The sequence below is a fragment of the Stylophora pistillata genome, chromosome 13, assembly GCF_964205215.1.
Source record: "Stylophora pistillata chromosome 13, jaStyPist1.2, whole genome shotgun sequence".
NCBI lineage: Eukaryota > Metazoa > Cnidaria > Anthozoa > Scleractinia > Pocilloporidae > Stylophora > Stylophora pistillata.
In genome coordinates, this window is record NC_142531.1 from 7,535,293 (window position 1) to 7,548,386 (window position 13,094).

Genomic DNA, 13,094 nt, shown 5'->3' on the forward strand with positions numbered 1-13,094 from the left:
TGGCTGGATTTACTGCTAAAATATAACATTAATCTCTATTTTTTTTTTCAGAGCAAAATAAAATTAAATATTAATTTGTTTCTGTTTTTGACCTGTACAACATTCCTCTCTTTCGTGGGGGCCTGAATGTTATGCAGCCAGTTGCATTGCGTGACGATCCCAAAATACATTATCAATTAAACAAGAATCAATTTTATCGGCTAATTTTTAACATCACTGACTAAAAGGAAACTTCAGTTTTTCAGTTTCTTAAAGATATATCTCCTAACCAATTTAGAATATCTTTTAAGAATCTCTTTTGGAAACCTTTTGGATTCCTGATTTGCGTGACTTGTTCCTTCTAATTATTTGAAAGATACACTTCTCCTTCCAACGGAATAGCGAGCATTGCCAACTGCATGCTCCATTGGCAACCGTAGAAACTAGTGTTACTCAGCTTATTTCGAAATTCGTACGAATGATTGAGATATTCGATGCTTTCAATTTCTGACAAGACCGCGTGACTTTGGGAACCTCCCTGGTGTCAATTAACATATTCGACATCCTCAACTTTCCGTATAAATAGATCGTGGAATCCAAAGGTTTCCATACCATTTGCAACTAGCAACGATCAAGATCACGAGAAACCAGAGACTACAGATCAAGCTTGGAGAAAAAGCCGCTATAAAAAAAATATGGAGAAGGTACGGTAGACTTACTATAAATTTAACATTACAACCATCCAATTGTTATATATAAGACCCTTTTGTAAGAACGTTCAGGCTGAGTAGACGTTCGTATAAAAAAGGGTGTACTTGAATTTTCAATTCGAATTAAGTCCGCGAAGTTCATTTCCAGTCGCGTGTTGTTTAGTTGGATTTAAATCCTGAAAAAAAGTTTTTTTTTTCAATTTATCGAACAGTTAATTAAAATTAGCGCGTGCTATCGAATGGACATCTCCGACCACAGACTTGACAGAAGTGGAAATCTACTCATAGCAGATTTGCCGGAAGGCGAACCTGGTCCTCAAATCCCTGTAAAGTTTACCGGGAGCCATCGGGGCAATACAACAGGTAAATATAAGCGTATGGTTAGGCTGGACCCTCACAAAAAGCTATTGTAAAGATTTTGTGCATGTAAAATGGTAGAGTAGTCTAAAATAATCGAGTATAATTCGAAAGTGGAGAGATTTCCGCAGAAATATAACAGACTTAGTGCCCATTTGAGTGTAAGTAGATTTAAACGAGTTTCCAGATTGGCTCTATCGTGAATGTAATCTACACGGAAAGTCACTTGCGGATTTTTTCAACCATTTTCAATTCTGACTGCGAGTTTAAATGCAAACCTTCTATAGATGACGCTCAAGTATGCATGAACATTCACAAGGCCTCATTAATCTAGCCGCACTGCCAGTTTTTGTGATAAAATTAACTTAGACAATAATGCAAAACTTTTTCGCTTAAGCAGTTTTTGATTGCGTAAAAATTCGAGAAATGGTTTTTCGTTGGGTGTCTGTTAGATGTAGAACAGAAACAAAAAACCAAGAGGCTCATAGCTTCCCTGTGTTTCAAACCCAGCTTCAGAACATTATTCAGCTTGCAACTGGATTGATCACATCAATATGTAATTTTCACTACAGGTAAATTGAATGAGAAAAGTTCACTTTATCGCAATAAATAAAGCTATATTCACGTCTAAAATCTGACTTTGTTCAAATAGTAAATTTGATTGTTTTCTTTTTTTTTATTCATGTCTCTAGAATTTTACATAGAAAAAGCCTATCATTATGGAGCAAATACCATCAGGTATAACTTGGATGGCAGCCATTACTACCTGTGTGCAGAAGGAAACAGGGTGTTTTTGCAGGTGAGTTATGGCTCTGAAATAATTATCTCAGTCTGTTGTCTTCAAACTGCAACTTCCCAGAAACAAATTACTCTGATAGAAATTAAACAAACACAGGGAGCAATAAAAAATAATGATTGTAACTCCTTCCTGGGTGTACATACCTAGTCCTTCTAAATGGGAAATGATAATTTGTGGAATAATCCTGAACTATTCTGTAGTAAAACATTCTCCACCCTGACCAATCATTTAATTTTTGTGTTACTACCAGTAAAGTTACTACTGTCTAGTTAAGGTTGCTAATTTAAGTCTATATTTTTATTTGCAGTTGGTCGCCCATCAGCCTATTGAGATGAAATACCTGTTTGAAGTTAAACATGTCAACAACCAGAGTGATTACATGTCTATTAAGTCTAAAAAGACTGGGAACTTCCTTGCTAGTGATGAAGATGGCAAGGCATTTATGGAGGAAGTCAAGCCTTCCTCAATGAAAGATGACCAGCCAACTAACAGACAAACGTGGTTCCTTTTACACTTTGTGGAAACAGTGAAAATAGAAAGAGAAAGTACATTATACAGTTGTAACTTTGATAACACAAGTATTGACTATTCAATCGCATGTCAAGCTCAAGTGGAAGCCTGTTAGGTGTAAATATGTTTCACTGTGAAAATAGAATGTACAGGAATAAGTATGAGATACTTAACTATTGTTTTTTTCATGGTACTGTTTTGTTCTATTTTTTTTGTAAAGAGTTTGGATTTATTTCTTGCACAGTGTATACTTACTTCTTTTCAAATTATTATTTTTCAATTGCTTTGTGATACATTGAAATGTAGGTGACAATGAAATGTACATTGAAATGTATACAAGATATTTCATGTAGCTTTACAGTTAATGAAATTTCCTCAGTAAATTAATTAGTATTTGACGTTAAGTTGTTCTTTTAATAACATGGCTTGAAGTGAGGATAGATTACTTAAGATGTTCTAGGTAATATAGGTTACTGTAACTGTAACCAGAATATGTCGCTTACTCTATGAGTACCAAGTATTTTTATATTAAAAATGTTATCGGTAAAGACTTCTGTTGTTGTTGCTGTTGTTTTTAGAATTTTTCGTTTCCAACTGATTGAAAGAGAAACAATTGCAGAGGACAGAAGGAGAGAGAGAGAGTAACAGGTTGAAAGCTACTCGACTTCTTCTTATTGACTTGCTGTGCTAATGTACCTTGAGGAGAAGAAAAAACCAATGAAACTAACACCTTCAAATAAATTCAATTATATACCTGAGAAGGAAACGAGTACATACCAAACGAACAACGTTCATTTTGCTGTTAGAAGCAAACAACCGGCTTCCCTTTGTTGTTGGAAACGAACAACACTTTTAGCATGTTGCTCAAACATATTTCAATTTTGATAATAAGATCGATTACTGTAGTGTATAGGATGCCAACGAGCATGAAATATGCGCGATGTAATGCGAGGCGTGATGGTGTGATGTAATACCCTCGAGACCTGCATATATACAGCATGTGTTTAATTATTTAGTTAGTTCTCTTAGGTACGTGAATGAAACCGATTTCATTTTAACCGCTGTGTACTACATTGGCGACGAGGATTTCGAGAATGGTGAAGATTTAGAGGACTTCAAGGATTTCGAGGTTTTGTCCAAGGTTTCAGGAGTTTCGTCCGGGAATTCGTAAGTGATTTCGGCAGGGATTTATTTCAGAGATGCCGGGACACGGTGGATCAGACGAAACGACAAGCGGTGCTGTTGGCAGTTCTGTTAATGGTTCTGGAATGGCTACAGTTGCTTTAGATGTCAGTGGATTGGAACCATTTAATCCGAAGGGAGAGGCACACAATTTAAGTCAGCGGTGGAAGAGATGGAGCGAGCGTTTGAGTTGTACGTGACGGGAAAAGGTGTTTCGAACGACGCTAAAAAACGAGCTCTTCTGTTGCACGTTGCTGGTATGGACGTTCAAGAAATATATTTCACATTAGCCGGTGATGGCGAGGATGTGAGTTTTCAGGCAACACTTCAGGTACTTGACAATTATTTGTTCCCAAGTCAAACGTTCCTTTTGAGAGACATTTGTTTAGACAAATTTCGCAGGAGAGTGGAGAAACTGTGGACCAGTTTGTGTGCAGATTGCGTCAGCGAGCAGCGACTTGTGAGTTTGGCGTCAACGAGGACGACTACATTCGGGATCAACTCATAGACAAGTGTTACTCCAGCCACTTGCGCCGGAAGTTCCTGGAAAAGGAAGGGACTGTTACTTTGGGTGATTTGTTGCGGGTTGCGAGATCCCAAGAAGCAGTTGATAGACAACTGAAACAATACAACACGGACCAGGTAGACCGGGTCAATGCAGTGAGAGGAAAAGTGGATGGAAACAAGAATCCCAGAAAATTGAAGACGTGCTTTAGTTGCGGACGGGAAGGACACTTTAGTCAGGATTGGAGGTGCCCGGCGCGAGGTCAGACTTGCGGGAAGTGCGGTACGATAGGCCATTTCAAAGTCAAATGCCCCCAATTTCATCAGCGAGGCGGCGCCCAGTCGGGATCCAAAGGAACGAGGAATAGCAGAGGTGGATTTGGTCGGGGTGGACGTGGACGCGGAAAACTGGGGCTAGAGGCAAATCTAGTGACTCGCGGACCTGCCTCCCGAGAAGAAGACAAAAAAGATTTTGCAACACCAGCTCGTCAGTCAAGACCCGATTATGCCTTTTCAGTGGAACAGTTGGATGACCACAGGGAAGAAAGAAGTGCGTTGGTAACGCTGATCATCGGTGGTGTGTACGTACCAGATGTTCTTATTGATTCGGGAGCTTCATGTAATGTTACGGGACAGCGGACCTGGGAATTACTAAAGCAGAAGGGGATCAAGTGTGAATCTCGGAAGTCTGCGAAAGAAATTTTTGCTTATGGTGGCGTAGAACCTTTATCGACCATAGGAACTTTTACAGCAGATGTCACGCACGCTGGGTGTGAGTTTAAAGACGGAAGTAAGGCTGAATTTATAGTGGTTGAAGGCGATGGTCGTACGCTGTTGGGGCGCGAAACTGCCGAGGTGCTAAACCTGCTACGTGTTGGTCCTTTCAGGCAAACAGCGTTGACGGAGGACGACCAGACGGCAGCGTTAGAGGAAAACACAAGGAGTTATTTAGTGGTGTTGGTCTTTTGAAGGGTTACGAATTAAAACTGCATGTTGATGAGTCAGTGAAGCCTGTAGCGCAGCATGTACGTAGGATTCCTTTTGGGTTGCGAGAGAAGGTTGATGCAAAGCTTGATGAACTTTTGAGGCTGGATATCATAGAGGAAGTGCCGGAAGGGCCGTCAGGATGGATATCGCCATTGGTGGTTGTTCCCAAAGGTGACGGTGACGTGAGGGTCTGTGTTGACATGCGCCGAGCGAATGAAGCAATCGTCAGGGAGCGGCATCCAATTCCAACCGTCGAGGAGCTGTTACATGACTTGAATGGAAGTACTATGTTTAGCAACATTGATCTCAAGTGGGGTTTTCACCAGATCCTGCTCAGCGAGGAAAGTCGTCACATTACTACTTTCGTCACGCACCGAGGGCTGTATCGGTACAAGCGGTTGATGTTTGGGGTGACATCGGCACCAGAAAAGTATCAGCAAATCATCAGAGACGTGTTAAGGGGTTGTGCTGGGGTTGCCAACATTGCAGACGATCTTATTGTTCATGGAGGTGACGTGGAGGAACACGACAAGCGTCTTTTTGCTGTGTTGGATAGGCTGAGTGAAGTGGGGTTGACGGTGAACGGAGACAAGTGCCAGTTTAGGTTGTCGAAGCTTACGTTCTTTGGCCATGAGTTGACTAGTGACGGTATAAATCCATGCGAAGAGAAAATAGCCGCTATTAGAGATGCAAGACCTCCCAAAGACGCAAGCGAAGTACGATCGTTTATGGGTATTGTCCAGTATTCTTCGAAGTTCATGCCAGACGTAGCGTCCGTAGCGAAACCTATTCAAGAGTTGACCAGGAAGGGCGTAGTGTTTCACTGGGGAAATGAGCAACAAGCAGCTTTTGAGGAACTAAAGCGTCTAATCACCCAGGCGGAGACACTGGCTTATTTTAAGGTTGGCTGCAGAACGCGAATCATTGCTGATGCATCCCCAGTTGGCTTAGGGGCAGTTCTCACCCAGCAGCAGAGAGGCATGTGGAGAGTTGTCTCGTACGCATCAAGGAGTTTAACTGACGTCGAACGGCGCTACAGCCAAACGGAGAAGGAAGCGCTGGCCTTGGTTTGGGCATGTGAACGGTTTAACATGTATGTTTCTGGACAGGACTTCGAGTTGGAGACCGACCACAAGCCTCTGGAGCGTATCTACTCCAGTACTTCGAGACCTTGCGCCAGGATAGAGAGATGGGTCTTAAGGCTACAAGGGTACGATTTTAAAGTAGTGTACCGCCCAGGAAAGACTAATATAGCAGACGCGTTGTCCCGCTTGAATTCGGATCACGTGGACCATGGAGAGGAGTATGACTATGTTAGAGCAATTGTTGAGGACTGTGTACCCGTTGCTCTATCACCTAGAGAGATTGAGGAAGCTTCCTATGATGACGAGAAATTGACCCAGGTGAAGAAATGTGTTAAGACAGGGAACTGGGACCAGTGTATACTTCCCTCGTATGCACAGGTCAAGGACGAATTATGTCTGTATGGTGAACTCTTGCTTCGAGGTACAAGGATTGTGGTTCCCAGGCTCTTGCGCGACAGGATGGTGCGGTTAGCACACGAAGGGCACCAGGGTTTAGTCAAAACGAAGTATCGTCTCCGCAGTAAAGTTTGGTGGCCAAGAATGGACAAAGACGTTGAGAAGTTTTGTAGAATTTGTCATGGCTGACAGGTCACTTCTGGATTTGACCCCCCAGAGCCGATATCTCGCGTTTTTCCTCCAAGTGCCCCTTGGCAGGACTGTGGAGCAGATCTACTAGGACCCCTACCCACAGGAGAGAGTATTTTGGTGGTGGTCGATTACTATAGTCGATTCCTAGAGGTTGCTATAATGAAGTCTACGACAAGTTCCAAGGTCATCGAAGCACTTGCACCCATGTTTGCAAGATTCGGTTTTCCATTCTCGCTAAGGACAGATAATGGCCACCAATTCGTGTCTGAAGAGTTTGAAACCTTTTTACGTACGAATGGTATCGAACACCGGAAAACGACTTCATTGTGGCCACAAGCCAATGGAGAGGTGGAACGCCAGAATCGCTCGTTACTGAAATGCATACAGATCGCACATTTGGAAGGAAGGAACTGGAGAACTGAGTTTCTGGTATGGTTGACGGCGTACAGATCCACTCCGCAAACGACGACAGGGACTACACCCTGTTATATGATGTTTGGTCGCGAAATGAGATCCAAGCTGCCAGAGCTAAAGAGAGAGACAGTTGGTGTGCCAGGCGAGGAAGTGCAAGAGCGAGATTGGTCATGTAAATTAAAGGGAAAAGCTTACGCTGACCTTAAGAGGGGTGCCACGCCCAAAAGCATAAGTGTTGGCGACACGGTTCTTGTGAAAGCAGAGAAAACCAACAAGCTGTCTACCAACTTTAACCCTGATCCCTTTAAGGTTGTTCATAAGACGGGGTCAGAGGTAATGCTCAGGAACGAGACTGGCATCGAACTGAAAAGAAACACTGTGTTTGTAAAGAAGTATAACGAGCACGGAGATGTATCCAATGGCAACGAAGATCAAGTGGTACAGGCAGGTTCTGCAGTACGAGTGGATGACCCAGGGGCAAGCAAAATTTCAGAGACGACAGTCGTACCGATGCCAAAAGAGATTCCTGGAACGTCTGAAGATTCTCAAGAACAACCTAGGCATTTTCCAGACAATGAAAATACCGGTGTGGGAAGGCCTGTTCGGAGGTCGACCCGGACTGTAAGACCGCCCGATCGTTATAAAGCCATATGAACTGAATATGATATGAACTGAATATCTTCAACTTCTTGTCCTTTTATCGAGCGACTGGTTTAATTTAAAGGCTTCGATTTGTATGTTGAACATTTAGGAAAGGAGGGAATGTAGTGTATAGGATGCCAACGAGCATGAAATATGCGCGATGTAATGCGAGGCGTGATGGTGTGATGTAATACCCTCGAGACCTGTATACTTCGTCGACAACTTAAGACATCAGGATCTTTATAAAAAGTTTCAAACTCAGAGGACGCGTGGTTTATAATGAACTAGTATGGTTCACATCATGAGTAATTTTACTTCAATTCGTAGTTAAAGTCGGCCTTTCAAAATCAAATTCAACCGAAAAAACTTACGAAGTACCGCACTCCGAATTTGGCGGGAAATGGTTCCCTGACCCTTTTATGGCAAGGAAAATCCTTTCTTCCCCAGCAAAAACTGACAAAAGAAGTTTTTACTGATAATGCTTTTAATAGTAATACAATGGTACACATAGAGTAAACGACATATTCTGGTTACTCTAGCTACCCGTTACAATTTACATTACCTGGAACATATTGAGTAATATTTCCTTACTTAAAGTCACGTTATTACAACAACGAATTAAAATCAAATACTTGGCAATACCCGATAACTTACTACGGAAGTTTCCTTAACTGTAAAGCTACATGAAATATCTTGTATACATTTCAATGCATACATTTCAATCCTACCCACATTTCAATGTATCACAAACCAAAAAAAAAAATCAATCTGAAAAGAAGTCAGTGTATATGTTGTAGTTCAATTTTATCCTTGGTTCAAATTTTATTTTCCTTTGTACGAATCATTATCATACATATCATTAACATGACCGAGAACAAAGGAAAATAAAATTTGAACCAAGAATAAAATTGAACTACAACATATACACTGTGCATAAAATAAATCCAAACTCTTTACAAAAGAAAAGGGTAACAGTACCATGAAAATAAAAGCATTTTAAAATTCTTCTACTCTATTACTGTACATGTATTTTCACTATGGAACATATTTACACCTAACAGGCTTCCACTTGAGCCTGACATGTGACTGAACAGTCAATATTTGTGCTATCAAAGTTACAACTGTGTAATGTACTTTCTCTTTCCATTTTCACTGTTTCCATAAAGTGTAGAAGGAACCATGTTTGTCTATCAGTTGGCCGGTCATCTTTCATTGAAGAAGGCTCGACTTCCTCCATAAATGCCCTGCCATCTTCATCACTAGCAAGGAAGTTTCCAGTCTTTTTAGACTTAATAGACATGTAATCACTCTGGTTGTTGACATGTTTAACTTCAAACAGGTATTTTATCTCATCGGGTTGATGGGCTACCAGCTGCAAATAAAAATATAGACTTAAATTAACAACCTTAACTAGACAGTTTTAACCCTACTGCTAGTAACACAAGAATTAAATTATTGGCCAGGGTGTGAGGTGTTTAAGTACAGAATGACTCAGGGTTAATCCACAAATTATCATTTCCCACTTAGAAGAACTAAGTATGTACACTTAGCTGGGAAGGAATTATAATGGTTATTTTTTTACTCCCTGTTTTTTTTTTTTTTTTTTTTAATTTCTACCTTTATTTAGTAATTTGTTTTTGGGAAGTTTTTCGGGAACCGTCCCCCGGTTAGCTGAATTGGTTGAGCGCCGGACTGTTGTACGGGAGGTCGGGGGTTCAAGCCCCAGCCGGACCAACACTCAAGGTCTTAAAATAACTGGGGAGAATGTGCTACCTTTCTATAAAATCAAGAAATGGATAGACATTCTAGTCTTCTCGGATAAGGACGAATAAACTGTAGGTCCCGTCTCCTGCATCTATTAATTATATATTTCGTTAGGCAGGGGACGTTAAAGAACCCACTCACGAGATTACTATGATGTGGTCTGACCTGTTTACTGGGAATTGGGGGGAGGGGGCATCTGTTAGATTCGCCTTTAATTGATTGTAAACTGCCTAGCAGTCTGGTAAAGTCCCGCGCACAGTGTTGTAAAGCGCCATGAGCTCAGGATATGAGGGCTATACAACGTAATTATTGTTATTATTAAGTTGCAGTTTGAAGACAACAGAGATAATTTGATAACCACAACTCACCTGTAAAAACACCCTGTTTCCTTCTGCACACATGTAGTAATGGCTGCCATCCAAGTCATACCTAATGGTATTTGCTCCATAATCATAACCTTTTTCTATGTAAAATTCTAGAGACATGAATACAAAAAGAAAACAATCAAGTTTATTATCTGAGGGTCCGGAAAGTCAAATATGAGATGTAAATATAGCTTTATGCAGTGCGATAAGGTAAACTTTTCTCATTCAATTTACTTCTAATGAAAATTAGATATTGATGTGATCAATCCAGTTGCATGCTGAATAATGTTCTGAAGCTGGGTTTAAAACAACGGAAAACTATAACCTCAAAGCTAACGAAAAACTATTCCTCGAATTATTACGTAATCAATAATTGTTTAGGTGAAAAAGTTTTCCATTACTGTAGAAGATAATTTTACCACAAAAACTGGCAATGTGGTTAATCTTTAAAGATTAATGAGGCCTCGTGAATGCTCACGGATACTTGAGTGTCATCTATACAAGGTTTGCAATTAAACTCGCCGTCAGAATTGAAAATGAATGAAGAAAATCCGCAAGTGTACTTCCGTGGAGATTACATTCAATCTGGAAACTCGTTTAAATCTACTTGCATACAAATGGGCGCTGAGTCCGTTACATTTCCGCAGGAATCTCTCCTCTTTCTTATTAATCATCCTCGATTATTTTAGACCATTCCATCATTTTACATGCACAAAATCTTCATAATAGCGGGGCTCCCATGCGCGTGGGGCAGAGCCCCATAGCCATGGAATATGGTCAAGCTCTTTTCGTTTGGTTGTCACGTGACTGACCGAGCGTACGTACGTGCCTTTAGATTGCACAGGTAGGGTAGAGGAGACTATCAAAACGAAGGGGGGGACTCAGGCGAGTCTTGGCAAATGCACATCTTTTATGTTATCATTAATATTACGAACTTGGGAGCTCCGCTTTTAGGCTTGGCTAATCTATATACAGTATTAGCTTTTTGTGAGGGTCACGCCCTACCACACGCTTATATTTACCTGTTGTATTGCCCCGATGGCTCCCGGTAAACTTAACGGGGATTTGAGGACCAGGTTCGCTTTCCGGCAAATCTGTTATGAGTAGGTTTCCACTTTTGTCAAGTCTGCGCTCGGGGATGTCCATACGATAGCACGCGCTAATTTTAATTAACTGTCAGATAAAATAGGAAAAAAAACTTTTTTTAGGATTTAACTCCAACTAAACACCACGCGACTGGAAATGAACTTCGGGGACTTAATTCTCTAATTTAAAAATTTAAGCACATCCCTTTTATATATATATATATATATAAACGTCTTATTTATCTGAGCCTGAACGCTCTTATAACATAGGGTCTTATATATAAAAGAAAAGAGTGTACATAAATCCAGGATTGGATGGTTGCAATGTTAAATTTATAGCAAGTTTACCGTACCTTCTCCATATTTTCTTTATAGCGAGTTTTTCTCCAAGCTTGATCTGTAGTCTCTAGTTTCTCCTGATCTTGATCGTTGCTAGTTGCAAATGGTATGGAAACCTTTGGATTCGACGATCTATTTATACGGAAAGTTGAGGAAGACTCATATGCTAATTGACACCAGTGAGGTCCCCAAAGTCACGCGGTCTTGTCAGAAATTGAAAGCATCGGATATCTCAGTCATTCGTACGCGGGATTTCGAAATAAGCTGAGTAACACTAGTTTCTATGGGTGCCGATGGAGCATGCAGTTGGAAATGCTCGCGATTCTGTTCAAAGGAGAAGTGTATTTTTCAAATAATTAGAAAGAACAAGTCACGCAAATCAGGAATCCAAAAGGTTTCCAAAATAGACTCTTAAAAGATATTCTAAATTGGTTAAGAGCTTTATCTTTAAGAAAGTGAAAAACTAAAATTTCTTTTTTGTCACAGATGTTAGAAATTAGCTGATATAATTGATTCTTGTTTAATAGATAATGTATTTTGGGATCGTCATTGTTGCACAGATCAAAAACGGAAACATATATTCAATTTTATTTTCTCTGAATAAAAAAATGGAGATGAATGTTATAATTTGGCAGTAACTCCAGCCACAGAAGATGTGAAATATTGGAATCTATTTATAGGAGATTTCAAACAACTGAAAGATGCAAGTGTGAATTCTGTTTGAAAATGAAAATATTTCATTAATCTTTTTTATTTGCGGAAACAAGTTACATGATATGCGCCATATTACGATTAAGACTCTGTGATGCAAAACGTTATGTGAGCGAAAAGAATTCTCGAATGATGATGGTATTAAAAGAAAGTATGTCTAAAAAAGATGAAATAGACAAGCCATTAACTTAGCAAACTTGTCAATCAGGAGTCTGTCGCCGCACACTCGATATTGATTATTTTCCATCCCCATTTTTTTTCTTATATGACCGCAAAAGTTTAATGTGTCATTTATTGTTTGCCCATTTTCACATTGAGAACCGTAAGGCAAAACCCAAAGTAATAGCAACTACTAACTGAATCAGAACAAAGGGGAAAACAGAAGAACACAAACCTCCATATGAATAGCTAACAAAGCTAACCTACAAAAACAACCTGCGTCAAGTTTTAAATGGTTTTGGTATTGCATTTGATTGGATAACAACATAGCAGAAGATTTCTAGACCTATTTCAGAGAGTTATTGAGCAAAACCGGTGAGAGTAATCTAATGTAATTTTCAACATTCAAAGAGATGTTGCCCTGATTTATAAGGAGTATAGTCCTGGAGAGATCAAAATCTTATGAAAATGATGATTTGTTTTTGGCTGGGTGGTTTTGCAGCAGTGTTTATTTGTTTGCTGCCGAAGGAAAAAAAAACAATGACAAATATGTACAGCGCATTGAAAGGTTTACTGATGTAAAAACTGTCAGACTACAGCGTGTGTAGCAAAGGAATTATCAATGATGTCTTCATTTCCCGCCAGATTCTCATAACTGAGATCTCCAAGATCTGATGCATGATGGCGTGCGGACGTGTATCTGAAGGCTCCACGAATTCCACTGAATTTGTTGCCACTGAACCTTCTTCGTCTCTCTTGAACCAATATCTACATTGGGACGACAAAAAAAGTCCGCTATTCAAGTGGAAAAGGAGCGTAACACAACTTCAGGAATTTTGTTCGAAAGTCCTGAATTTGGAAGTTTCTGCAACCGCGAGTCCCTCTGAAAGGTCTAGCTCTTTGAAGTTGAAGAC

At 40.2% G+C, this 13,094-nt stretch overlaps 2 protein-coding genes across 2 annotated transcripts; one reads left to right on the forward strand and one right to left on the reverse strand.

Annotated features, from left to right (window-relative positions):
• The first annotated feature begins 574 nt into the window (after positions 1–574).
• Positions 575–2,906, forward strand: LOC148717452 (uncharacterized). Its single transcript, XM_088743711.1, has 4 exons — positions 575–683; positions 902–1,052; positions 1,739–1,845; positions 2,153–2,906. Exons 1-4 carry the CDS (start codon positions 675–677, stop codon positions 2,468–2,470), a joined length of 585 nt encoding a protein of 194 aa, XP_088599837.1. The 5' UTR covers positions 575–674; the 3' UTR covers positions 2,471–2,906.
• A 5,680-nt stretch (positions 2,907–8,586) lies between these two features.
• LOC148717453 (uncharacterized) lies at positions 8,587–11,055 on the reverse strand. Its single transcript, XM_088743616.1, has 3 exons — positions 10,909–11,055; positions 9,890–9,996; positions 8,587–9,129 (listed from the first exon to the last, which is right to left on the reverse strand). Exons 1-3 carry the CDS (start codon positions 11,030–11,032, stop codon positions 8,812–8,814), a joined length of 549 nt encoding a protein of 182 aa, XP_088599742.1. The 5' UTR covers positions 11,033–11,055; the 3' UTR covers positions 8,587–8,811.
• Between the last annotated feature and the right edge of the window lie 2,039 nt (positions 11,056–13,094).